Here is a 26,309-nt window from a genome sequence, read left to right on the forward strand (position 1 = left end):
ATGCCCCCACAGACAGTGGCAGCCAAAGAGTCTGACATCCAGCAGATGCATAGCAGGGTTTTTCCCCCACTGGTTCTCCTCCCACTCTGTTGTTCCTGCACCACATACACCCACACCAAACTAAACGCAGCTGAATGCGCTTAAGAAATCACAAGGATTTAATGCTCACTGTCCTTGTGTGTGTGTGTGTGTGTGTGTGTGTGTATCAAGGTTATCATCGTTAACGAAAATGAAATAACAAAAACTAAATGTGAAAAAACATTTTCATTAACTGAAATAAAAATAAAAAACGAGGCTTTACAAAAAAACGACAACTAACTGAAACTGTATTGTGTGTTTACAAAACTAACTAACAAACTAAAATTATAGAGAAAATGTCCTTAGTTTTCGTCTTTGTCAATTTATTTCACACTACACAAGTCTAGTATTTCAGGTGGATATGAAATCTATCTACCAATTTTTTAGCTGAGCCAGTTTTACGCCAGCTGTCGGCAACTCACGGTCGGTGATATGTTGCCAATCCGTCCACGCCACGGCTGGCATCATGGCAGCGGCGAAAGTCGGGAGAAAGCACCAGAGTCCCATGTAGGGATTACTTTGAATACGACTGTGTCACAGATAAAAGCAAGCCTTGTAGTAGTGGAAGGTGACAGAATATGTGAAACATTTGGCAAGGGGAAAAATCCCACAAATCTGAAAGTCCATTTGAAAAAAATTTAAAATAAATAACTAAAATCACACAAGAAGGCTAACCTAGCTTAACCTAACAAGTTAAGGGAGAGCGCCCAGCCCCCCTTCCCCGAAAGAGAAGCTAACGTTAGATCCAGGCCAGGCAGTACTAATGTACTGTACTCTAGTATGATGTTTTGTTTTTATTTCTTATTAATACTTTTTCTGACCTTTTTGAATCTTGCCCCTGACAAATACCCCATATTACAAATAAAAACTAAAACTAACACTAAAACTAATAAAAACAAAAAAAGTATTTAAAAAAAACCCAAACAACTAAACTAGCAAACCCGCTTTAAAAACAAATTAAAACTAAACTGAAATTGAAAACAAAAAGTCAAAACGAAATAAAAATTAAAAATAATGAAAAATGCTAAACTATAATAACCTTGGTGTGCACACATGGGTAGGGGAAAGGAAGTAAGAGGTGATTTCCTACAGCAGAGATAGGCTCTGCACAGCCTATCAAGAGAGTGAAAGACAGGCTGATGTGCAGACCATCACTCTGACTGACTGATGAGTTGCAGCGTAAACCAATGATGCCCAAACACAGTCCAATCTGTACTAAAACCAAAACACCAAATATTGCTACCAGGATTTCTTTAAGTCTGCCATTAAAAAGTGGAAGTTTATTGACTTTCTCCTAATCCCTAAACTGATTAAAAATGAATTAAAATCTGCTCTGGTTAAATTGTGACAGTCCTGGGAATAAAACCGCACAGCACAAAAAGATACCTGCAGTGAGTATGACATGACTAAATCCTCTCTGATTACCTTAAACACAAGGATTAGTTTCCAGAAAAAAAAAAAAAATCCTCCCATAAGTCTAAGTGACAGCGCTACACTTAGTGGGAAGAAGGACAGGAGTGAGATGCTGTAAAACAAGAATGAGGTGATTTCTCCATTCACTGGTGAAGAAAATGGCTATTCCGTTCTCTTAGTCAACTTGAAAACTGGTGGCATTAAATATATGTTTTGGTCTCTTGTCTGGTTCCTGGAGTTTCCTCAGGAAAAACTTTGTGGAATGCACTTCAGGAAGCAAAATTGTTTTCTGTTTTCTGGGCAGCAGTGCATCCTCTGAGATTTTTGTTAAAAGATACCATATAACCATTGTCACGAGTTGCGCTTTTGTTTCTACTGTACCTGTACTCTACTTCTACTTTTTCCACTAAATAGTGGGGCAGATCTGGTCTCGTTAACTACTGCTACTATTCCCTTCTCTTAATTTAATGATGGTAAATAGACTGTACTTGTATAGCGCCTTTCTAGTCTTCCAACCACTCAAAGCGCTTTACATTACAAGTCACATACAAGTTCATCCCATTCACATACATTCATACACTGATGGCAGAGTGGATCAATTTGGGGTTCAGTATCTTGCCCAAGGACAATGCGACATGGGGGCTGGGGGAAGCCGGGGATTGAACAGCTGATCTTTCGATTAGTAGGGAAACCCATTCTACCTGCAAAGGCGCCGTTGATAATGATGTTGGAAAGTCATTACATGTGACCATCATCGTGATCATTATTAGAGCCATTTTTCCATTATTGTCTGTCCCACAACTGAACTGCACTCCCCTACCAAACACAAGTGCATAAAAATGACACTTGTCCTGGTATCCAAAGCAGTGTCACTTTTTCACTGACATATATCCAAAATGTTCTGGTTTGTATAACACAGTAGAAACACAAGAAGCAAAGCCTTGCAGGCTCTTAAAAGTCCCGCTTAAGGCTCCAATAGGGGAAAAGAGCTATGCAACTGGTATGGGTTAGTCCACCCATAGGGTGCAGCAATGATTGATGCATTCCTGGGGTTCACTTCAGATAAAGTGTTATCTGTTAGCTATCAAACTAGTGTGTAAATACTAAGGCATGTCTGTGACTGCACCTATGAGTGTGGATGGGAGCACATTTTAGAACCAATGGGACTACTACCTGAACTGAAAATAAAACATTTAGGCAAAAACTGTATGATGTGAAATTAAAAAATATATCCTATTCTTTAATAGAGTTGTAGCTTCAATATGTACAACATTGCAGATTACACTTTCTGGTGTATAGCTTTTGAGAGGAGACCTGTATGTTTAAAAATACCAATTGTGCCAAAGGCATGTCGGTCCTTAGAGGGCCTCATGTAATTAAATGTGCAGAATTACACCCCTGTTACCCCATAGGGTTTGTCATTTTAGCACTGGTTGTTCTTTGTTCCATTTTTGTTTCTTGTATCTCAATCCAGAAATTAATTGTGTCTTATTATACCTAGCATTCTCCTAACACATTAATAACACTTACTGATGTAGGGTAACACTGGAAGCCCATAGTGGAGGAGTAAGCTACAAAATAAAAGAAGGTGGTGGGGATTTAGGTATCAGCTGTAGTGAATCAATGGCACATGGCACATTGTGCAGTCAAGAATGTGAGGTGCAAGGTACACAGTGGGGTCTAAGGGGAGGTAAGTATGTTTGGTTTAATAGTGGGATTCACATCAAGCAAAATGTATTAGCCTAGCAGTAGGCTTTGTAATAACTCCCCTACCATCTTGAATAAGGACATTTTAGTAGGGAAGATGCTTGCTGTCACAGCCACTTAAACCTTGTTCTTCCATTACAGGACGCCTTTTTACACTCACTCCATCACCCTGCTGCCCTAATACAGAAAACTCTTTGTTTTAGAAGAGTTTCGGCCCATCAGTAATGTCAGAAATTTGTACAGCTAAACAAAAAGCTGGACTTGCAATGATTCATTTGGGACGTTCAAAGAATGGTCAGCCTGAGGCAATGAAAGGAAACACTCCCGAATACTTAGATAGGCATTAAGCAGGAATTCTGGTTTGTTTCCTAGAGTTTTTAAGGGTAATTTGTCATATATCCTTGCGCAGAAATGCCATTTTAGTCCAACAGTGAAAAAAAAGGAAAACAGAACAGAAGAAAACAGGTTTAGCAGGTTATATGACTACTTAGCCTATGAAATCTGCTGTTAAAAAAGTAAGAGGCTTTGTCAATTTTAAAATAAGGTTTTGTGACAAAATATACATAGCTGAAAATACAAAGATTTGATTGATGTGTGCACAGCTTCCCTGAGGAGTTCGCTGTGCGCTCTGAAAAAACCCAAAGCATTTTACATTTGTTTCTCATGGTTAGACATTGCTTGAACATCACTGACTCACCAGCGGTGAAGTCCTTGTTGAGGTCAATGAAAGCGTTAGAGTGAGGGATGCGCATGTTGACAGGTGAACTCAGTGCATTCTGACAAACTGGAATTCTAAATGGGGAGAAAAACCACAAGGCAACAGCGGGATTTAAAAGCTCCACATTTTAGAAAGTAATTCAAGGTATGTGAGCCTTAGAAATAAACGTAGGAAATTCTAAGGGTTTGAGATTGATTACATTACCTGTTGGTGAGATAGCAGACTTCGGTGGATGGGGGGCGGGTGACTCCAAAAATGTCCGGGATCATGTCCCCATTGAAACTGTGGGAAGATTTTTTTTTTTTTGATTGAAATGAAATCACTTCATTAAAACTTACACTGAGGTAACAGATTATTAGGTACATACTGTACAAACTAATGCTACAGCCCTGCAATAAATAAATACTTTATCATGCTCTGTTGTTGTTGATACCGATATGTCACAGAGGTGTAGATCCACCTCTATGGTCTTTTTTGAGGCCACAGTCAGTGGGGGTGTTGTATTGGACTGCATTATATTGAAATCTTTCAAATATGTTGTCCACATCAATTTCAATAAATGGGGGGCTGAATTTAGGATATGGTATTGGTTTTCATTTGATTACACAGGTGTATCTAACAAACTGGTAAGTCTGTGTACAGTACATTTTGCTGGCATCTTGAATCTTATGTAAGACAGGCTATATAACAATAAAACAAAATTGTACATGTGTTTTGACATGGAACAATATTTAAAATACATGCTTGATTGGAAACATTCAAATCTAGCTAAACTAAACATAAAGCACATTACTTTTTCCATGACCAGCATTATAAGTATAATACTTATAGTAGAGTTTGTGTAAACACCATTCAGATTGATACTTACTCCATAACAAGAGGTTGATCACTAAAGGTCTTGTTCAGCCTGAGCCACCCACTCATATCTGCAGAAAATGAACAGTTTCAACAGGCCCTGAGTGATGCTTGGTCTGACAAAAGCACAGCACAGAAAATCAGTGGGCAGGTCAAATCAGGCTAAACTGATTTTACTTGGTTCTGATGTCAACAGCTATGAACAAAGTTGAATTAAATATTCAGATGGGCACAAAACAATCTAATAAAAGGCTTTCTTTTCTTCTTCTTTTTTTTTTTTTTAAAAATCTGTCTTGCAGCAAAAATGGGCCTTAAATTGAGAAAATAAAACCCTAGCTGATGAGTTTCTACTCAGGTATTTTTTTTGTCTTGGTATATGTCTTAATGGCATTTTGTTTGTTAACAGAAATAAATAACAGAATAAATTAAACTTTGTTTCCTTTGAGATTGTAATGAAGTGCTACCCAATAAAACTTGAAAATGTACAATACTTGCTCTCTATATAAACCTTGAAACAAAAAAAGGTGTTATCTACCAGGAGCAGCACACGACTGTTTTTGACTGTTACTGACCACTGTTGCCTCACTTTACGGAACAAACTATGTCACTGTACGCCACGCTATAATATCAATATATTAAAGTATGGAAAGTCATTTTACAGTTGATGTTCATCATTCTGGAGTGAATGATAAAAGGCCTTTTTTACAGCGCACATTTTACTAACATTAACCATGGCTCCGTTCTATTCAAGTGTCCCAATAAGCCATGACAGTATGACAGTGAGCCAGCATGAACACTACTATGACCCTGAAACTAAATGGAATTCAGCCATCATTTATCTTATTTACACCTGTGCTTTCCCCATTATGTAAATCACCACTACAAAGATGTTAAACTTTGCCCATTCTGCCTGAGTTTTACACACAAAAGACACAAGCTGCTCTTGCTGTACCGACAGTGCACCTGAGCGCAAGACAGGCTTCTTGCATTTGACTGACATGTTTGTTAATAAGCATGTACTTTACATGCGGCGTTATCGTTATCATTTCCAAATGAATCAGATTCATATACCTTCTCCGCAACAGACATTCTCACTTGCCCTTACAGGAAAAGCATGATGACTCCACACCAGCAATTTCAGCAAAGCAGCAGTTAGTGTTATTAGTTACACCTGTGTTGGACAAAGTCAAAATGTCTGCTGTAAGAAAGGTCTACGCAACTTTTGTTTTACAGCACATTTACCAACTGATCATTTGAACCCACCAGGGGGTTTGTAAACAGGTGCTTTAGTCAAAAATGTGTATCACAATGTAGGACAGACTAAAAGAATATCCATATTAAAATGATGCTGGGGACAATCAAATCATATGTGCCAAAAAAGAGTGAGCTAAATCCTTCATCAGTGTTCTCTGGCCTCCACCCACCCTCCTCAGCACCCATTCACTATTAGAGCTGTACCTAATGTCTGGTTGTGGCCCCAAAAGATGAAAACAGTTGTTGTTGGCTCAGAGTTGATCTGAGCTGTAAGAAGGACATCCATCTGAGAGTCTCCATCATAGTCTCCAGGAACCACACTGGTGATGACGGTGCCCCTGAACAAGAAGATTGTCCATTAAAATGAGAGTCAACGACATGGTGCTCCCGCTTTTGCTCTGCTCTTATATGTAACTCTTCCCTCCTAAAGAGTAAACATAACCACCCTGAAACGTGAGTCACCTCCTCAGTACTAACGAGCAAAAGGAAATTAGGACATCACATGTTACATATAAGTAAATAGCACTGAACGTCACATATACCTTGGCAAAATGTCCTTAGTGATTTGAACTTTGGGCTTGAAGTAAGGTGTTTTCGAGTCAGCCAAGAATATCACCAGTTCAGACTCTGAAACAGTAAGAAGTCAACATAGGTATCTATACTAATTAAATGATGATGCACATGACTTGTGAGCACAGAACCATACGTTAGACACGCAGCATAGGTAAATCCTTATGGAATTATAGCGGGGAATTTTCGTCAAGGTAACGTTACAATGTTGTCCATTATTATCGCGACGTCGCTAAATTAAATATTAGCACTACATATTTCTAAGACAAGCAAGCGGTTAACGTTAATAAGCTAACACGTCAGAGTAACGTTACTGAAGCATTAACATACGTTCTCTGATAATGAAGATGTCTGTCTGTTTATCCGAGTAAAAATCTCCAAACGCTGCCACCGTCCCATAATTTTCGGCACCGAAAAGGTCGGCTGTTACATCCTGAAGAGCAAATGTGTTATACTGTCCCACAAAAAGCAACAAAAATGCCAAAATACTAAATTTGAAAATCCACATCCTTCTGCTAGTACTACTCCTCACAACATCAACTGCAATACGGCATACAGCTTTATGGCAGGGTGAAATAGCAGCTTCTTTTGATTAAATTACGTATTAAATTAAATATCAATTTTTTATTTGGTTATCTGCTCTGATATTTTCATTGTATTAGAAAGAGGTGAAAGTAATGCACTGAAATAAGGGTGCAAATATTGCAAATAACAATGCAATATTAGAGTTTCCTTGTTTACGTCAGTGTCGTGCTCCCGGGTAGTTTGACAGTTGAAAGCTGTATCAAGCTAAAGAAAGTTAGCTAGGCCTAAGTCGGAAGTGAATGAAGTGTACGTTCAGAATAAATGCCTAACATTCATCAAGCTGGAAAGTAGGTAAAGTGAACACAGTATACTAAATATAAGAAATTACTCAATAATATGACTTTGCTAAACTGTGATGTCTTGTCTTTTAAAAGGCCACTTCAACTTTTTCCATTTATGTTACTCATAACGATGGCTCATGGCTGACTGGGCTGGACTGGGAGCATTAGCGCCTCTGTTTTATTTTGAAGGAGGACACCGGAAATGCTTAAACTTTCTAGCGAATTTGACACAGTGTAAACATGGCGAACCTGGCAGAAGTCGGCTGGAAACTCCTGGAATTCAAAGCCCGATCAAAAAGATCAGGTCTGACTTATTACTTTGCATGACCTCGTACAGTGTGACACGCCCGATTGTTTCTATTGTGCCAGTGCTTGTGTGAGACTGTCTGTTTGTAATGCCACTGAACGCGGGTTGAAATTTGACTTGATCTGCCCATTTAATTTGTCCACTGCAGTGGCGGTAGAAGCATGAAAGGTCAGAGGTGTAAATGTGCAGCACTCGGGGGCTATTTTAAGAGCTTCTCACCAGGTCTCCTTTCGCTGTTACATCTCACCCATAGTTAACTGTACTGTGTGCTGCAGCATGAGATGTGAGTGGAGGGCCTGTGTGGCCCCGTGGAAGCTGTCAGACTGTGCCATTCTTGCAGTGGCAGTCAGTCTGGCAGTTATAAAGGAAATAGATAACTTACCATTCTAAAACTTTGAAGGTTGTTATACAGTGTAAGGATAAAAACATCACAGCAACTGTTATTTATCATCACATGTAGGAGCACTATTATTTTTAGCTATACAAATGAGAAAAAACACCACAAATTACCATCAGGTCTTTCCAAACTCACTCACTCTGGGTTACCACAGACACATGTGATCGTAAACGTAGTCAGATATTCTCCCTGTAGCCTACTTTTTGGCTGTAGTAACAATTTTTTTTTTATTGTTGTTACTCTAAATACAGATTTCCTAACATTGCACCTCCATAAATCATCTAGTAGTGTTATAATAATAACTGCTGTTTTTTTTTGAAAATTCTGTATCTGCTTAAAGGCAGTTTGCAAAGAGAATGGAAGGAAAATCTTGCAGCAAATATGATGACTTTTTTTTTTATTAATTAAAAAATGTAATAAGGCTCATCTGTTCTCCTAATTTTCATTTGACAGTATTAACACAGCAGCATAGCATTCTGAGACCATAGCATTCTGAAGTGAATGTTATGGAGCATAAAGGGCAATAATCAGTCAAGTGGTGTCCTAATTTAGTTTTGTAGTCATCCTGCCTTCTCATAATTACATTACCATCATATAGCAATTCACCATGACTCTGTATTTCTCAAGGGTTAAAATGACTTCCTACACAAATACAATGCACTGTAATTCCTTGCATGTTGTTCATGATGATCATCACCCCATGGTGTAATTCATTGTTGATTCATGCATGTCTAAAATTTAACTCTGTGCTACTAACTCCTTCCTGTGAATTGCTGTAGATTTGTGATTTAGCTGAGAGAGACGATTGGCCTTAATTTCACCTTTTGAGAATGGCCGGTTCAGTGGCTGCGATTGCCCGGCCTCATCGGAAAGTTCACAGACTCGGTAAGTAGTGGCAGCAGATCTGAGGAAAACAGTGCAGTCAGCCACACACAGAAGGCCAGAGAGGACACGGGTAAAGATCACAAGACAATCATTTTGTTATCTGGACATGAGAAGCTTATTATAGTCACAACATAATTATTTCATGATCACAGGAAAACATGTTTGTCTTCATATGTTGTGAACTGGAAATCACAAATAGGCTTGTTGTTTCTCCATTTTCTCACCGTCTTGAAATGAATATTTTGTGAAGTTTACATATGTATTTTGATATATTGTTTCCTATTGGTTACGTTATTTCCTGATTATGAGGCAACCAGCTATGTCGAGATCACAACGGAATTATTTTCTGATCATGAGAAAACAAAATAAGACAGTTACACGCTTGAGTTCTCTTGGGCTGATGGAAAATCTGATTTTTTACAAAATTGTGTAATATTAACCATAATCTACTCTGAGTTCATACTGTTGGCAGTGTGTCTTATGTTGGTTTAGCTATGTGAATAATCATCTTGTTCCTCTGCATGAAAGATGTAGTGACACAAAATAAATGTACAGTATTAATTGAGTCACATAGCGTACTGCATCTGTAATAGTGTTAGAGATCTGCATCACTGAAGTTAGTCATGGGATTGTTTAAAACCGGCCAAACAACGACTGCTCACATTTGTCTGATCCCATGTTAGAAATTAAAATAGGAATATTAGACACCCTCTGTGCTCTTTTAGAGTGTTATCTTTAAAAAGAGATGGATTGGCTTTGTCCCCTGCAACTTTTAAACTGATGGAAATTATGCTAATTTCAACCAGAATGTGAATTTTTCAGTACCTGTGGTATTGACCCAAGGTCGAACCTATTAAAATGCAAATCTCAGCAAAGTGAAAAGTGTCTGAAAATAGAGAAAGTCTCACAGATAGGAGTTTCCTTCAAACTCTGGCTCTCTCAGCTCAGAGGGAAATGTTAGGAATAATCTGGTGGCGAGCCATATTACTATTTGAATTTTTAGCTCCGGGCCTGAATGTTGTTTTATGTGCTGAGCCCTTTGTGATGTGGTGTGTTGCAGTGAAAAACTGAATTTACTGATGGCATGTGTCTATTGTTTTTTTTTATTTTCTCTGCTTCTTATTTTCTCTTAAATTAATTGGAAATAAGAACATTTTATGAAAAAATGACGGTATTCACAAGCTGCAGACCTTTTAACACCTACATATCGGAATATATGAAATAAGAGAATCGTCTCAAGATAGAAAATACTGAAGATAACTCTAAGATCAAATCCATGGTGCTTTTTACCTTACCTCCAGTTTAGTCATTAAGGCTTTATGTTAAAGAAGGTAAGGAGACAGGATTGAGACTAATTTTTAAGGATTTTTTAAGGATTCTTGAGATGACTAAAGCAATTATTTTGGAAAAAGACGTTGTAGGTCAATATTTGGAACAGTAAGACTTGTAAAGATTGTGTGTGTCCTTCCTCAGGTTCCATCTATGAACCTCTCAAGCTGTCCATTCTCCAGCGTGAGGATGAGCCCCTATGGGAGAAGCTGGACCGCTACTACAAAGCCGGTAAGTACACATATTCACTATTGACAAGCTATCAATAGTATGAGCCAGGGATCGCCTAGAATTTAGAGATGTAGGTATATGATGCAAAGCTATCTGAAACAAAGGGCCCCGCTGTGAATCACCAAACCAACAGTTTTACCAAGTGCCGTATGTGTGATTGCACACCATCAGGTTGGATAGAAAAACTGTTCTTGATACCGTGTTCTCTCCTAAAACAAGCAGCCCACCCACAGCATGGCCACACTGTTGAGCTAATGTATGCGACTGTAAACGCTGCAGTTGTTTCGTCGTTGCCAAATGTGTCTTCAAATTGCAGCCTTGGGTATAGTGATTACATCTTGCACACATACATTATATTATATTGTTTAGAGAAAAATTGTTCTCAGCTGGCAAGATAAATGTGAAGCATGGGGATTCCCGGGTGTTACAGATGCAACAACATTTACCCAGCATGCACTGACCTGAATTTAATTCCACGCAGAGGTGCCCTGGCTTGGCTTGGCACTGCACTGGACTCAGCTGGTAGTGTTTGTGAGTGGGAAGCCAGTGAGTGAGCATGTGGGAGTTGCTGCGTTAGATAATCTTACTGGTTTCAGGGGGTTTTCAACAAGGATAGGAGGATGGAGACAGCATGAACTTTCGCCTACATTAAGTCCTGGTCACACCTGCTACATGCCCCTTTCCCCGACACGCACACACAGGATTTATATGCTAAAAGGATATGTGGTTTTTATTATTTCTCAAACATATTACTAATGTCAAACAAACATAAAGAGTGGCCACACTTTTTCTTTACAGCACAACCCTGAAAGAGCCAGGAGCTGGGTGCACCAACTGTTCTTAAGTTTAAAATTAAACTAGTTAGAATGTTAGCATTTACTAAGTGGAGAATTACACATCACCAAAAAAAAAAAAGTTTACTTACACAAACTAGTATGTAGAGGTTAGTTATTACTAAATATTAACACGTACTGCTAGGTTAACTGAACCGACAGACAAAGCCAATGCTTGCTAATATAGTATGAACTGTTTAAATTGTGTGTAAGTGTAAAGGAATATGGTCATATTTGATAATGATGTGAGCATCATGCCTACATTTGCAAAAGGTTGTCTCAAAATCACTAGTCAGAAACTAACTAGTTGTTACTAAGAACTAAGGAAGGACACAAACTTATTGATGGATTTTACAAATCGCTGCTGCAACCCAATCCAGGTGATGATTCCAGCATGTGGAATCAGTAAAGGAGTCTAAACATATAGCATCCTCGAGTTCGGACTTCGCTAAGATCGCCCCCTTTGGATGTAAACAAAGTGAAACCAGCTTTGCTATAGATGTGCTATGAAATATTGCTGTTATAAATACCTGTGTGACTGTGTCATTAGTCTGGCAGAGGGTTAAACACCAAATTTGAAATGTTAGCAAATGTTCTGTCAAATGTGGTGCTGCAATGCCAGTATACCCACTACAAATGGGGATCTGTTTGTTTAATGATAGGCCTTTCCCATGGCAGAGGTTTTGACTTGTCATTTCATAAAATGCACAGGTGTAACTAATAGCATTAATGATGTTTCCGTTCCACTTAGGTGTGCCAGTAAGTAATGCCAGTGAGCCAGCATGCACAATAGCGATGCCCTGGCACTGCGACACCTAAACTGAATGCGGCTGTTATTAATCTTATTAGTTACACCTGTGTTTGACAAGTCAACATGTCTGCTGTGAGAATGGTCTGTGTCCACACCAGATTAAGCAGTTTGCAAAGCCTTTGTGAGAGGAGACATTTGGACCAAAAGACACAGTGAAACAAAACAAGTAATAACTTGACATTATTTAAAAGTTGTAGGTGCTGGTATATTGGGAAGTAATATGAATAATAATATATACAGTATATATAATGTATAAGTGTGTATCTTATCTTATCTTATTTGTTTTGCCTTATGATGTCAAACTAGACACTGTCCTTTTTTGTTTGGGGGTTTGTTTATATATATTTTTTTTATAGTAAAATGAATACAAGTGCAGCCAGAGAGCAATGGAGGGGATAGGCCAAACAAACCACTTCTTCTAAGCATATAGCGCTGGGTTTAGTGTGCCGAAGGCAGGATCATGTGTTTCCTCTGACTGTGTGTGGCTGGTAATACAGCTCAGGATGCTGTCCCCGAGGATCAGTGCTGATTTTGCCACTGTGGACATAAGCTTGGCTTTTCTCAGTTGCTCTTTTTGAAGTCACAACAAATTACTATACAGTACAGCAGACAAATCTTGACATGCTCTTAGGAGGAATTTCTGAGCTTTTAGTGCTTTAATACTTTTTTTTTTTTTTTTTTTTTTTTTTTTTTTCTGTTCCTTTTCAAGACAAATGATGTAATCATACATTTTTGATAAGCTATGTCCAGATTTGCTCACAGTTGTGTAGTGTGTGTAGTTGTAGAAATCTGAAAAACTTACCTTCATTTATAATTACTAGTACCATGCAATACGCCAGTGCTTCTCTACCTATGACATTTAAGGATCACAGAACATACATAAAGAATGGCCTTCTCCTTGCAGTGACACTGAACTGAGAGGTATTTAAATGTGACCTAAATTGGCACTTTTCCAGCTGGAATTTGGCAGAAGTGCACCTAAAACTGCCTTCAAACTAGGCTACAGGGTCCCGCAGCATTTTACAGTGGACATCCTCGCCTCTCCTAACAATAACATCAGAAGAAATTACTACACTTTAATGAAATATATTAATCTTCAGGGAAAACGCACACAGCAAAGGCCACCATAGACCATCATCTTGTAACTACGTAAATTGATCACGGGACGAGATGGTTCAGGTCCGTGCGATTAAGCTCAGCAGGTGATATCGTTTGATCGATCACATTTTGTGCTCACTTTGCGGTAATCATGTAGAGCAGCACGTCCCAATGTTGGAGAAAAAAGACAACCTTTTTTACAAGTAGGAAAGGTCGAGGCAAATGGCTCCGTCAGTCACAGTCAGGTAGGAATGTGAGAGGAAAAAAATCAGGCTGAAGTTAGTTTGATAATCACCAGCTGGCCACACATTTTACCCAGCAGAGTCAGTTGAAGTCAGTTTAATGTTAGAAATTGAACAGCTGGACTTGTTTGAACACTGTAAGTCCGTGTTGTACGCATCAATGGCTGCGATCAGACTGAGAGTTCATTTAAAGAAGAGCTCTGCCTCATCATCTGGTGTCACAGTGTCGTTCACCCCACGCCACGTTGCAGCTTCCCAGGTTGTGATAATGTGTGTGTGAAATGTTCAACAGACACATGTTCTCTCCCTGCAGTCCCACACCAGCTTCCCATACAAATCCTGGTAGTTTAAAAAGTTACGTTGCTTACTCCAACGTGCATTGACTGGATTGCTGGATATTAAACGGCTTAACTTGGATTCAGTTAACAACTTGTGTCCCTGCAGCTAAGTCACTTACAGAGAAGCTCCGAGCTACGAAACGTAAAGAAGTGAATCACAGCAATAAGTTGGCAACAAGTCAGTGCTTGCTAGAAGCACCTAGTATGAAGAGGGGCCATTGCTGGATCATAGGTGCACAACCTGTAACCTAGAGTTGCCTCAGTCTAAAAAATGTTACACTTCTTCATTCCCTCAGTATATATAATGTTTCCCAAGTTAATATTCCCACCTTTATATTGCATAAAACCTTTTTTATGCTGCCTGATGTTTATGATATTAAAGTCACTGTATCTAGAAAATAATACCAAACTGATAGAAATTCCATAAGGGTTATGAACAGTGGAAAAGAAAAATAACATTTACTGAGACAACCAAGACAGACAAATCACAGCTACGGGTCAGGATTTGGCTCAGGCAGCGGATTTACTTAAGACTTTCTAAACTACAGCTTTTGCCAGCGGTGAGCTATTATATTTTTGTGTGTTTTGTTGTTTCATTCTACAATTTCAGCAGAGGAAAGCAGAAGGTAGCCGCCTCTAACCCAGGTGTGGATTGAGAGATTGTTCATGCATCCTGTGTGAAAGCGTCTGTTCTGGACTGGATGCACCGTTTTCTCACATGAACACACTTCTGGCAGATATGACACAGCCCATTGGTCTGCCCTGATGAAGACAGGGCAGCTTGTGTGTGTGTGTGCTCCTCTGTCAGTTTGTGTGTGTGTTATGTGCGGTTGCTGGGTGTTCATTAGGCTGCATGTGTATGTGTGGTTAGGAAATGACAGAAGACAATAAACAGAGCTTAGTGTGCAACAGGTGTAGCTCTCAGTTGGAACTGATTTGCTGCTATCTGCGACTGCAGCGTAGCCTCCAGCATCAGCTGCATAGAAACCCCATAGATTTCCGGAGAAAAGCCTCCGCCAGATTGCAGTATGTCAAAAACGCGGCGTTGAACATTGGGCTTGTTTAATTGTTGTGTTGGGTGGCGGCTGGAAGCGCTTGTCCAATTCTAGCGGGGAACAAAGCCAACATTGTTATCGCCGGCACCCAGACCTGCCTGCCAATATACCTGCTTTCTTTCAGTTTCAGGGAGGGAAAGGGGTGGAGAGGGGTGAGGTTGGGGTGACAATGACAAATCAAACCAGTTACATTTTTCTCTTCTTTCTCTTTCTTTGTTGTTTTGTTGCAAAGCCGCCCCCACCGGTATTAAGCTTACAATGCTGTTGCGACTGGGGACTTGTTTTCCGTTATCAAGAAAAGAGTACCAGGGGAAAGTTTAAATCCATCTCTCATAGTTCATCACTCCATCTTCTCTCTCTCTCTCTCTCTCTCTCTCTTTTTCTCCCCTCTTCTTTCATTCCCTCACCTCTCTATGGTTTCTTATTTATGTGGCGATGTGGCCACACTCCATTGACTTAGCCTGCTTCGTGATAATACTGCAGGCAGAAGGCACTATCACTCTGCCGTCTGGCTCACGACGATTAAGGAATGGAGAAAACACTTGTTTTCTTTTCTTTTTATAGTCATTATGAGCTTGTTGCAAAAACATAAGCTTATCTGGGCTGTTTTTTCTTCACTTTGTTTTTCATTTTTGCTGCTCTTTCTTTCTTTTTTGATCTTCTCACTTTCCCTTGCCTCATCTTTTGCAGTGTTTAGCCAGTTCAAGTTCAGCCTGTTATGTTTCAGTGACCTCAAAAACTGGGTTTACAATACTTTCTGCAAATGCCCTGTCTGTAATTTAACAGTTAACTAATAAGGGAATAAATTAAGAGAATAAAAGTTGCTTTAATTGTTTCGTTGTTTTAATAAGTGTAATCTAACCATACCTTTTTCTTGACGTGGATTTTAATAATCATGGATTTTGTTTCAGAAAAAACAACAAAATCAAAGTAACAATACAAACTGTTGCCATGGTAAACAGCAAAAGTTATGCAGTAATAGACAGAAGCAGTTAATTTAAAATTTGAGATTCAAACGACAAATGAGCTACTGCGCGTGACAAGAGAGACCAATTTTTTTAATTCTTGGAGCCATACTATGCACATTTTCTACAATAGAAATTCACATAATTTTATTATTATTATTATTATTTGTTTTTTAGCAGCAACTCACTTGACACAGATTTTTGTGGTTTTAACATGCAACAGGCAACATGCACCACCAGACTGTGTTGTCTCCATCCTTTCTATCATTTACTTAAGTTTAGTTCTCATGGTGTAACGTGACTTGGTTCCCTGTGATCATATTGTTAAACTTCCCTCCCGACATGCAATGCAAAAAGGCAGCAATTTTGTGGAAAATTATTCAGCTTTAATCACATTTTCATTTAATAGAATATGCACATTAAAATACACATATCAAAATAATACATTGTGAACATGGTGTTAAATTGCACATTTGCATAATTATTGAAAATGTACTGTATTTAAAGTTAATGTAACAGGGTTAATACAAGATTACTTAAAAAAATGCTCTTCTCATTTTTCTAATTTTCTTGAATAAAAAAAGAATGAAAGCCAATTAATTATTTTTAGGACTTGAAAGCTCTTTGCCAATGTTAAACACGTACTGTGTCCTGTGTATATACTAAATTGTTCAACATTTTGGCAAATAAGCTTGTATAAGGAGCTGGAGTTGAGTAGTTAGCTTAGCATAAGGACTGGAGGCAGGTGGAAGCAGCTAGCTCACGCTAAAGTAAAAAAAAACCTGTAAAACACACCAATTAACACATTTTATTGTTTAAAATGAAAACAAAATCATTTGTTGTGTCAGGGGGAGTTAGAGGCTGTAACTGTTTCTTTTCGATAATCTTGGCTAAACATCATGACTTGACTTTAGCTCCCTATTTGAGATTGATATTGATCTTCTCTTCTCATCTCACTCTCGGAAAGAAAGCAAATCAGCGTAATTTCCAAAGTGACTAACTGTTCTTCTACGAAAACAACATTGCTTTGATACCTGTCTTTACTCTGTCGGCGCTGTTGTGGTTTAAAACACGGGGGGTTTTGTGGCCACTGCATTTGTTTTTCATTTAATAGCAACTCATGTGACAGATGTTATATTGCAGGAAACATTATGACAGCATCAGCTGTTAAGACTGGCATGAACGATGACTATCACAGTTTGTGTATTTCCATATTCTCCTGGAGCATCTGTTGTGGGACTATACGGATATCATCTTACTCCTTCTATCTTTCCTCTCTCTTATTTATTTTCTCTTTTCAATCTATCTCTCGGTATTTTTTTTTTCCTTCTCATCATCTTCTCTCATTTTCTCCACCCTGTCGGTGCAGTGAAATGGCCCATTGTAAAAGAGCAGACTGTGTGCGTCTGAGACATTAGCTGCTGATTTAGTGGGACATTAGCTTGATGGATGGCTAGGCAGAAAACTCTCAACAACAGTTGATTTGCATCCAGAAAAAGTTGCAGTCTGAGACTGAACAACGTTCAGCACTCTCATCTTTCATGTTCTGCATCTATTGATGACTTCCAAAGCACTGTTTTGTAGAAGATGAAACCTTGAGTGCTTTACAGTTCCAAATTGAGCAGTATCCTCGGCTCATTTTATCCTGGGCTTTTTTGGAAAATACATTTGGGGTAAATACATATTATAAAGATAGATTTTTTTTTTAACCCGTGAGCTTCATAGAAATAAATAACTGTATCGAACTAACTTGAATTACAGTAGATGAGAAATAGAGCCTTTCTGAGAAGTTTTTATATTATCTTTCCTAAGACTGCAGTTTATTTTCAATGCTTAAATTACAGTTGAGTTTTACAGTAACTCCAAAATAACTGCTGACATTTCAGTCGAATTTGAGAAATTGTTAGACAACGCATCAAATAGGTAGATTAATTTACCATTTTTTTTTTAAATTTTCACTTCCTTTTTGAACAGCAACAGCAACAACTGCAATGATGACTGTTTTTTATGAGACCTATGACCTCGGCCTATTGTATATCATCATGGTTCCCTTTGTTGGAACGCTGTCACCCCATGATGAACCAATTATTCATAGTGCTTGAATACGTTTCGGGATCTTATCCTACAGAAACTGACAGCCATGATATAAATCTTTTTGACTTTTCTTTGACAGAAAAGTCAAAATGAGCCTATACCCAAAGGCGCTGTCCTGTTACTGGTTAGCAATCCAGATGAATTGTGAGGGGATTGCTGTGTGTGTGTGTGTGTGTGTGTGTGTGTGTGTGTGTGTGTGTGTCTGTCTGTATGTGTGTTTACACTTAATTAACTCTATGCAGAGACCAAGTGTCCTTACAACGGCACAAATCTATCACTCTCTTCCTCTCTGTCTCTCTTTTGCTCTATAACAAACGACAGGGCAGAATGGATGTCCCCTTCATTTGCACCGGCATAATGTCCTGATGAAAAATGAAGTGATCCCTCCAGACAGATTAGTCATCAGTGAGGGGACCTCTGCAGGAGAGGAGGGTGTGTGCGTGTGTGTGTGTGTTTGTGCATGTGTGTGTGAAACAGATAAATTACTTTCCCGGAGGCCTTCTGTTTGAGTATGTAATATTTCAGCATATATTATTGGAGGGCTACGATCTGTTCGTATTAAGAGCTTTCATCCATTGTTCTGTCTTCAGTAACTAATGCTGAGCATGAACTTTGGTGAACTTGGACCTTCATAGCTTATCTTCGCTCGTCCATTTAGTGCAGTCAGACTTTCACATTCACGCACCCCAGATGAAAAATGTCTCCCGTATTTCCAAAGAAAGGACCTTACTCATTACCTACTGTAGAGCTTCCCAGCCATTCTGGTAATGCCAAAATAATTCATAGATTTTAGATTTTTCCTTTTATAGTACCTGATGCTGGCACTGTACAAACTTATTTTGCTGTTGCACCCACATCCCAGTAATTACTGATCTGGTGATTTTCAGGACAAGACAACTGGGCTAAATTATGTTGAAAACATGCTTTTAGAGGTCTAGGTTATATATAACCGCTGCTTCATATTGCAATATAATCATTTGTGTAGCCCAGTTTTTAACCTAGATTTCAGTAGCAGTTTCTCACTGAAAAAAGTTGTGTTGTTTTACAATTCTAATGTTAACTATGAATTTCGAAACCAACAATCAGGTCATAGACATTTTATCCTATTTTTGCGATTTGTAAGGACTATACATCATACAAAAGGATAAGAAGTGCATAAACAGCTAAATTATTAACAAAACTTAGAGTCACCAGCTATACTAGCGTCTCATTGTAGGCTGTACTTCTGTTCTGTAACAGGGGCAGAGAAGATAAGAGAAATCTGGTTTCTCCTGGAGAACGCAGATTTCTTGGCCATGTATACCATAACTGGGTTTCTAATTGGCTTTTTACAAGTACTTATATACAAAGACGTCAGACAGGGAAAGTGACAGCGAAGCGGGTGAATGAAAGGAGAGATAATTACACGGAGCGATGTGTTCTTGTATTTAAAATAATTCCATCCAAAGTCAGTTTCTCTGGGTAACCTGGTTACTTAAGTGCATGTAAATGCACTGAATATGTTTCATCCTCTGGGGACCGTGAATGTCTTTACAAAATTTACAGGAGTAAATGTGCATGCTGCAAGTCATTTACGCAAGTTTTAGTCAAGTATTAGTTTTAGTATAATTTCATATTAAAAAACCATTCGATGTGTAGTTTTTCCTCAGGCAACTTTCAAGGAGCAAGATGTTGGGTTAAAATGTATGTTTGAGGAACCAACATGCAACACATGAGGAAGTTTCCTTGGGTGATTTCTTTATTTTTACTCTGATGCTGGTGCAGAAGTAGAGAAACACTTCAGGTCATACAGTGTTATATGTGAGTTTTAGCAGGGTAGAAGTTTACATAATCCCTGGTTCTCTAGTGGAAATACCTTAATACCTGATCTCACTCCGTGGAATTCGACTGTTTGACAAATAGTTTATACCCCAATGGAAATTATGCCTATGTCCACTTACCCTCATGTGTGTCAAAGTTAAGTCTGTAACCGGTGGTGCACTATGTGCACATAACATAGAGCAAGTCAACTTGCACAACTCCATGTCTGTCTTGACAATGCCTTGCAAAACAGTGCCATGAACATAAACCGACTCTTATCAGTTTATGCCGCACAATCCAAGTATTCTGAAGCAAAACAAGTGATATTCCTCCAGAGTTATTGTTTTTCTTTATGTTGCAGGCATTCACACTTTCCATGTCACGGTTCACACTTTGCTCGACTTATAAATAGGCATCCATCTTTTGTCACACTCTTACAGTGTATATCGTAGATGTCTACATAACACAAACTGAAAGAGCTCTGCTCCAAATGACTTTATTATATTACTATATATACTATTATTATATTACTTTCATCAAAGAAGAAAAAATGTCTGCCAAATTTCTTTGCCCAACCTTTTTTTCTAAATTGAATGTAACATAATTGATTTGATTTGATTTAATTTTCTTTGAGGCAGAATATCCTCCAAAGAGCTCAGAGGAAAGCATGAGGGAGTAACAACAGCTGCAGCGGAAGGTCGCGGGTCAGGCAGTGCTCAGCAGAAGAGAGCTGTAACCCTGCTCCAGGAGCTGGATAAATATTAGATTTCCACACTTCACAAATGCAGCCTAGCCTGTAAAAAACAAAACAAAAAAACAACATAAGTAGAGAAAATACATGCTGGTAGCCCATTACTGTATGACTCCTGTCTGACTCTGGGGCTGCTTCTGTGCCCAGGTGACACAGCAAAACACTCATCTAAAAACTGGATCTAAAATGCATCTGGTTGGTGTGATGGGTGCGATGCTGCTTGAGAAAGTACATTACCTCTGTGTGGGAGTGAAAACGGACACATTAAGGTCATGCAAAGTGTGTATGCTCTCAAAAACAGCATTCTCAGTGAAGACTAGTAATGAATAATGGTGTAAATGTCAGTCTTTTGGACTTGTTTGGGGTTGTTTGCCTTCAGAACATGTGCATTAAGCTGCACTAGCTGCATAAAGAGTAATTTTAGAGCCACTTCAGCTGTTTTGGAAAAGGCTGATGGAGCAGTGCTAGCCGGCTTGTTATGTGTTACAGGTGCTTTCTTCACTGATCTTTCAACTAATGTGGCAGTGTGAGTAAATAATAACAGCATTGACACTTTTGCAAGAATTCTTGCATCACCACATCCGCTCTCTCTCTCTCTCTGTCTGTCTCTCTCTATCTAGTCAAGACAACCATTCTGAACTACCAGAGTCCCACCACTGGCCTTTTCCCGGTCAAAACATGCTCCACCTGCAAGGAGGCCAAGGTCCGGGACTCCCTGTACTGTGCTGCTGGTGCCTGGGCCCTGGCTATCGCCTACCGGTTAGTGCACAAAACACACACACGTGCACTTTCACAGATAAACCATGCAGGATGCTAGTTAGCCGGACATGCTAACGACTGCAGCTTACGTTTGACCAGATGAACATACTTTTGCGCTTGTGTTTTTGGCTTTTGAAAAACAAAAGGTACGATTCAAACTCTGTAGGCTCCGTGCACACCGCTTCAACAGTGGCAGACGTACGTTTTGAGAGAGACAATAATGTGCAATAATGTGAGGCTAGAATGTTTTCCGTTTTTTTTTCCCAGCACCACAGCAAATGTGATGTAAAAGGAGCACTAAAATGGATGGATGGATCACTTATATGTGTGTTTATAGAGCATTATGTGCCGAACAGACCACAAATTGTCAGTTACATCTGTTTACAGTTACTGTTTCACAGCTTTCTGCCCCCCGTATCCCTTCTTCTTCAGGTTTTGGTTGTTCCACTCTCTTCTGTTTCATGCTTACTGACCCTGATCTCTAATCTGCCTCTGTCATTTGCTTTTTAAACACACTGGGATTATTGATTCAAGGAGAACAGTTTTCACTGAGAACCATTTAAAGGCCCCAAACTCCTTTATCAAGTGTCCCTGCAATTGATGCCTGCATTCCTCAGTGATTAGTTTCTAGGGAAAGAGCAATTCCACGGAATGAGTCTGTAATAGGACAGAGAGAGAGAGAGAGAGAGGAGAAAGGATGGAGAGAAAGATGTGGGGGAGAGAGAGAAAGATCGGGAGGATGGAGACAGAGGGGAAAAGGGAAGATACGGAGAGACAGAGATACTAAAGGAGGAGATATGGCGAGATAGTTAGAAGGTGAGGTGGGCAAAGGGAGAGATCAAGCGAATGGAGAGATAAGAGACAGGGAGAAGAAATGGGATCGAGGGGGAAGACAGAGGGAGAGAGAGGGGTAAAAATAGAGTGTACTGCAGTGATGTGACCAGCGGCAGATCCCAGTCATCAGTCATGGCTGCCTCCTATTAGAATTGTCACTGGGATTTAATTAAGATAATTCTCATCTGACAGGCTTGGCTAGTGCCATTACTTACTTCATGCCCAGCTGCTGTGTGTGTTTGAGTGTGTGTGTGTGTGAGATTCAGTGACTCAACTGGCACTTCAATTTGCTACAAACTCCTATTCTAAGTAGACATGATAAGTTTCATCCACCACCTTGCGCAGTCACATTTTATTCTTTATTTTGTTCCATTTTATTTGTTATAATATGTATTTATTTTTTAATGGGGGTGTGGGTTGTCCAGTACTAAGATGAGTTTCTAAAATTTCCTTGTAGTTGTCTAACCCATTGTTTTTTCCTGATTAATTGTTATTAAATTTGAAGAGCTGGGTATGTTACTATAACCCCTGGTCAGTGTTGGATCACCTCATACGTATTACATGTTGAATACTTGTAGTCCGGTAATGAATGCCCTATGAAGTACTTTAAAACAAGATGTTGGTAGATGAAAAACTGCCTGCTGTATCCTCTGCTTGTAATCAGTTTTGATGTGGAGGGTCACATCTAAAAGACGGTGTGATTAATGTACCGTCTTCCACTGAAATTTAAACAAATTTCACCTCAGTGACTTGGCGTTCCTCTGTTGATGCCCAAAGTCATTATTAGCATGACCTTCTGAGATCTGCCAGCTCCACCAGGAATGTGCTGACTCCCACTGTGGTAATTGCAACCATAATTGATTGACTTCTGAGTGGTATCTTGCCAGGATTACTCTCCAAGAAACTACACAGTGAATACTAGTCAAGGCTTAAATGCTTCTCCACAAGTAATTTTATTGTAATGCATTTTGCTCAGAATCTAGGATGAGACGCGTGTGTATAACAGTAAGGGTTTCTAAGGGTTTACAAATTGCAAATTGATTTTTTATTTTATTTTAACCACTGTTGAATGCCACTGATGAATCGTTTAGGCAGTTTACATTGTGATAAAAAATGTTGCTAGTTCAATCCCTGCTAACAGTGACTAAGCTCACTTTTACACCTGTAGCTGACTTCAGTTTGTCCGGACCAAGGGAAAAAATGATTGGATTGGGGAGTAAACATGAAATCATATGAAATGACAGGCAGCTCATTCAGTGGGGAGTTTAGGTGACTGTCACACTGCATAATCAGCACCACATGGGCCCACGTGGGACAATGCCCAGAGACTGACAGGAACTCATTCAGCACTTTATTGCACCTTTATTTATCCTCTCTGATTGACACAAAGAGCCCACAAAGAAATAACTAATTATACTTATTTTTATTATTATAAATATTATTTGAGAATGCGACTGGACCTCATATGTCATAAATAATGATGAACAGGCAGGGAACCCCGGTTTATTATAATTTAGACCTTATTTTTGTAGTTTTGGCCATAATTCTTATTGATAATATTTGAAAACATTACATTCACTGGGTTAATTGCTGTCTGACAATGTGGTGACATCACTAAAAAAGATAATCATCGTTTTAAGCAAACGTCCAGGTTAGCCCAAACTGATTATTAACCAGACTGTCTGTTGTAAACATCCATCACAGTTTACAGACAAGCTTCCTGGTTCAATTTTGATCAGTTTTACCTCCAAATAAAGTGGTTTGGATAATCTGACTAAACTGTTGGCTTATTTACCTGTCTGATCATCTGACTCATCTGACATTTTTTTTGCCCCATCTGACTTTGTTGTAGTGATTTTGTAATGTTCCCAAATCTCAGCGACTCGAGTTGGAATAAACCAGAATTGTCCCTTAAAATCAGTTTGGGTTGTTTCATATGTTCATCATGTATTCATCCACTCATTGTTTGTCCTTCCCTCATGCGTTCTCCCCGTGTTTACCCCGCTATGCAGACGGATTGATGACGATATGGGGCGGACCCATGAATTGGAGCATTCTGCCATCAAGTGCATGAGAGGGATCCTTTACTGCTACATGAGACAGGCTGATAAGGTGAGTTTTTAGCCATCCTCCACTCAGCGCCCTGCTTTCACGCTGCATGTTTGCATGAAAGCACCCCGCAGTTACACACTGTATTACAGATCAAAGGTGTATTCCTGAGCTGCTATTCATCAAAGCCTCTCAGAGCTGGAGCACTGGACACATCTGGTTCCTCTTTCATATCATTACAAATAAGGGCTATGGGCTTAATAATCAGCAATCTGTTAATTGCCAAAGACTTCTGCTCCGAAGGGGGAAATTTCACGCCACGTCTGCAGGAAACCTGATGCACGCGCATGAGTAGGCTGTGAATGAAAAATGGCAAAACACACCATTTTATGTACCCATAGCAGAACCAGATATGTCCTCTGTATGCTGTTTTTTGTTCTTCATGAACAACATTTTTTTTTAATAGAGCAGCCTGCTTTGTCACTGTACACTTGCATGTGCCATTCTGTTTCATCTTGCTTCGACCTTGACGACTTAATTTAGGGGAGAGCTTTCCTGTGTCTTAATTACAAAGCTGCGTTTACACAGTTAATTACACAGAGCAGCGTTTGTTACAGCCCCGTCTACAACACTTACGGAGAACATGACGTTTCTAATGGAGACGTGACACAGGTACACTGCTGGGCAAATATCACAGAGCAGCAGCTGGGCCCCACTGTTTGTCTATAGTGTGGTGTATAGGGAACTGAGGAACTTTCCCTCAGAATTATTGAATTTTTTCAAGTGAAAAGGTTTTTTAGCTGGGACAAACAAATAGTAAAAGTCACTTTGTCAGATGGTAGGGTTAATTTTTGTCTGGAAACCCCCAAAGCGTTTAGAACCAGAAGATGCAAAGGTACAATGCCATCATTTTCTCAGGCAACCAAAAGCACAGGACTTTGATCCTGGAGACCAGGTACACTTTACTGTTCTGGTTCATTTTCACTGCTCTCATAGTGTCATTTTTGGGCCACAGCAGGCAGCTGTTTTCAGCTAAAAAGCTCTAAAAAAGCTCTGCACGCTACCTGCCCAACACCAAATGGCAGACAGACAAAGTTAACACAAAGCTGGTGAACATAGTGGAGCATTTAGCAGCCAAACAGCCAGATACATATTTCCCACAGGAGTTGGTAGAGACCAAAACAGAGCTAAAAGGAGAGTGAGTATTTCACTTATATTCATCAAGTGAACACAAATACAACTCCAAATGATTACTAATGTGTAAATAAGCCAGTGTTTGCCAACAAGTTCACCATATCAACTACACAAGGTGATAATATGTCATTGTTGTTTTTTAAGGCCAAAAAAATCAATTAACACAGGTTTAAAGTAACAGATTTCAACTTTAAGTATAAAAGTTTGTGTTGATGTCTTATTTTTGACTGCCTGCTTTCTGAACTACTGCTGTAGACTGGCTTCATCCCTTTATCATGAGTTGTTTTGGAAAATCAAAAGTATCTTATTTGCAACCAGAAATTACTCGGAATGGCCTGGTAATTGGTTTTAGGAGATGCATTGGCAATAGATGTAAAATAAATGCATGAAGGTGGGCTTGTACAATTTCCTGTTACTGTATGGAGCAGCAGGCATTGAAGTCTTTCACTAATTTGAAGCTCATATTGGCGCATTGCAGCACTCGAAACAATAAGCGAGATCTGGGGCCTATCCCGAGAGTAGAGTCACTTGACACTGTGGCTCTGCTGGAGCGACAATCAGAGAGACCTCTATACAGAATTAGGTTTTAGAGAAACATAAACAGCAGTAGCTATTGTTAGCTGCTGACAGAGGTAGCTCACACACACACACACACACACACACACGTATTAGCTGCCGTGGGACGGCAGGAAGTGGAGCAGTTTCAGTGAAAGTGGGACAGAGGGTCTCCACTATGACCTGACTAGCAGAGAAAGAGACAGAGAGAGAGAAAAGGTGGGCTGAGGTAGTGTGCCAGAGGAAAGAACAAGAGGAAAAAGGGGGAGTCTGAGAAAAGAGAGAAAAAGGATAGTGAATAATAGAAAGTACCGGGAGAAG

General features: G+C 39.3%; 2 protein-coding genes across 4 annotated transcripts in view; one reads left to right on the forward strand and one right to left on the reverse strand.

Annotated features, from left to right (window-relative positions):
• Positions 1-7,154, reverse strand: part of itfg1 (integrin alpha FG-GAP repeat containing 1) — a 144,334-nt gene extending 137,180 nt beyond the window's left edge. Inside the window, exons 1-6 of the mRNA XM_044194728.1 lie at positions 6,926-7,154; positions 6,568-6,652; positions 6,230-6,363; positions 4,785-4,842; positions 4,121-4,198; positions 3,896-3,990 (exon numbers count right to left, since the gene is read on the reverse strand). Coding sequence (XP_044050663.1) covers positions 3,896-3,990; positions 4,121-4,198; positions 4,785-4,842; positions 6,230-6,363; positions 6,568-6,652; positions 6,926-7,103 — 628 coding nt within the window. The 5' untranslated portion in view covers positions 7,104-7,154. The remainder of the gene's footprint in view (positions 1-3,895; positions 3,991-4,120; positions 4,199-4,784; positions 4,843-6,229; positions 6,364-6,567; positions 6,653-6,925) is intronic.
• Positions 7,155-7,639: 485 nt separating this feature from the next.
• phkb (phosphorylase kinase, beta) overlaps positions 7,640-26,309 on the forward strand; it is a 105,835-nt gene continuing 87,165 nt past the window's right edge. The window contains exons 1-5 of one of the 3 annotated variants that reach the window (XM_044194592.1): positions 7,640-7,765; positions 8,945-9,050; positions 10,524-10,610; positions 21,218-21,356; positions 24,203-24,302. In XM_044194592.1, coding sequence (XP_044050527.1) covers positions 8,996-9,050; positions 10,524-10,610; positions 21,218-21,356; positions 24,203-24,302 — 381 coding nt within the window. In that variant the 5' untranslated portion in view covers positions 7,640-7,765; positions 8,945-8,995. The remainder of the gene's footprint in view (positions 7,766-8,944; positions 9,051-10,523; positions 10,611-21,217; positions 21,357-24,202; positions 24,303-26,309) is intronic. The other 2 variants (XM_044194500.1, XM_044194409.1) reach the window with 2 other exon arrangements.

This window comes from Siniperca chuatsi, linkage group LG1, assembly GCF_020085105.1.
Source record: "Siniperca chuatsi isolate FFG_IHB_CAS linkage group LG1, ASM2008510v1, whole genome shotgun sequence".
NCBI classification, from domain to species: domain Eukaryota; kingdom Metazoa; phylum Chordata; class Actinopteri; order Centrarchiformes; family Sinipercidae; genus Siniperca; species Siniperca chuatsi.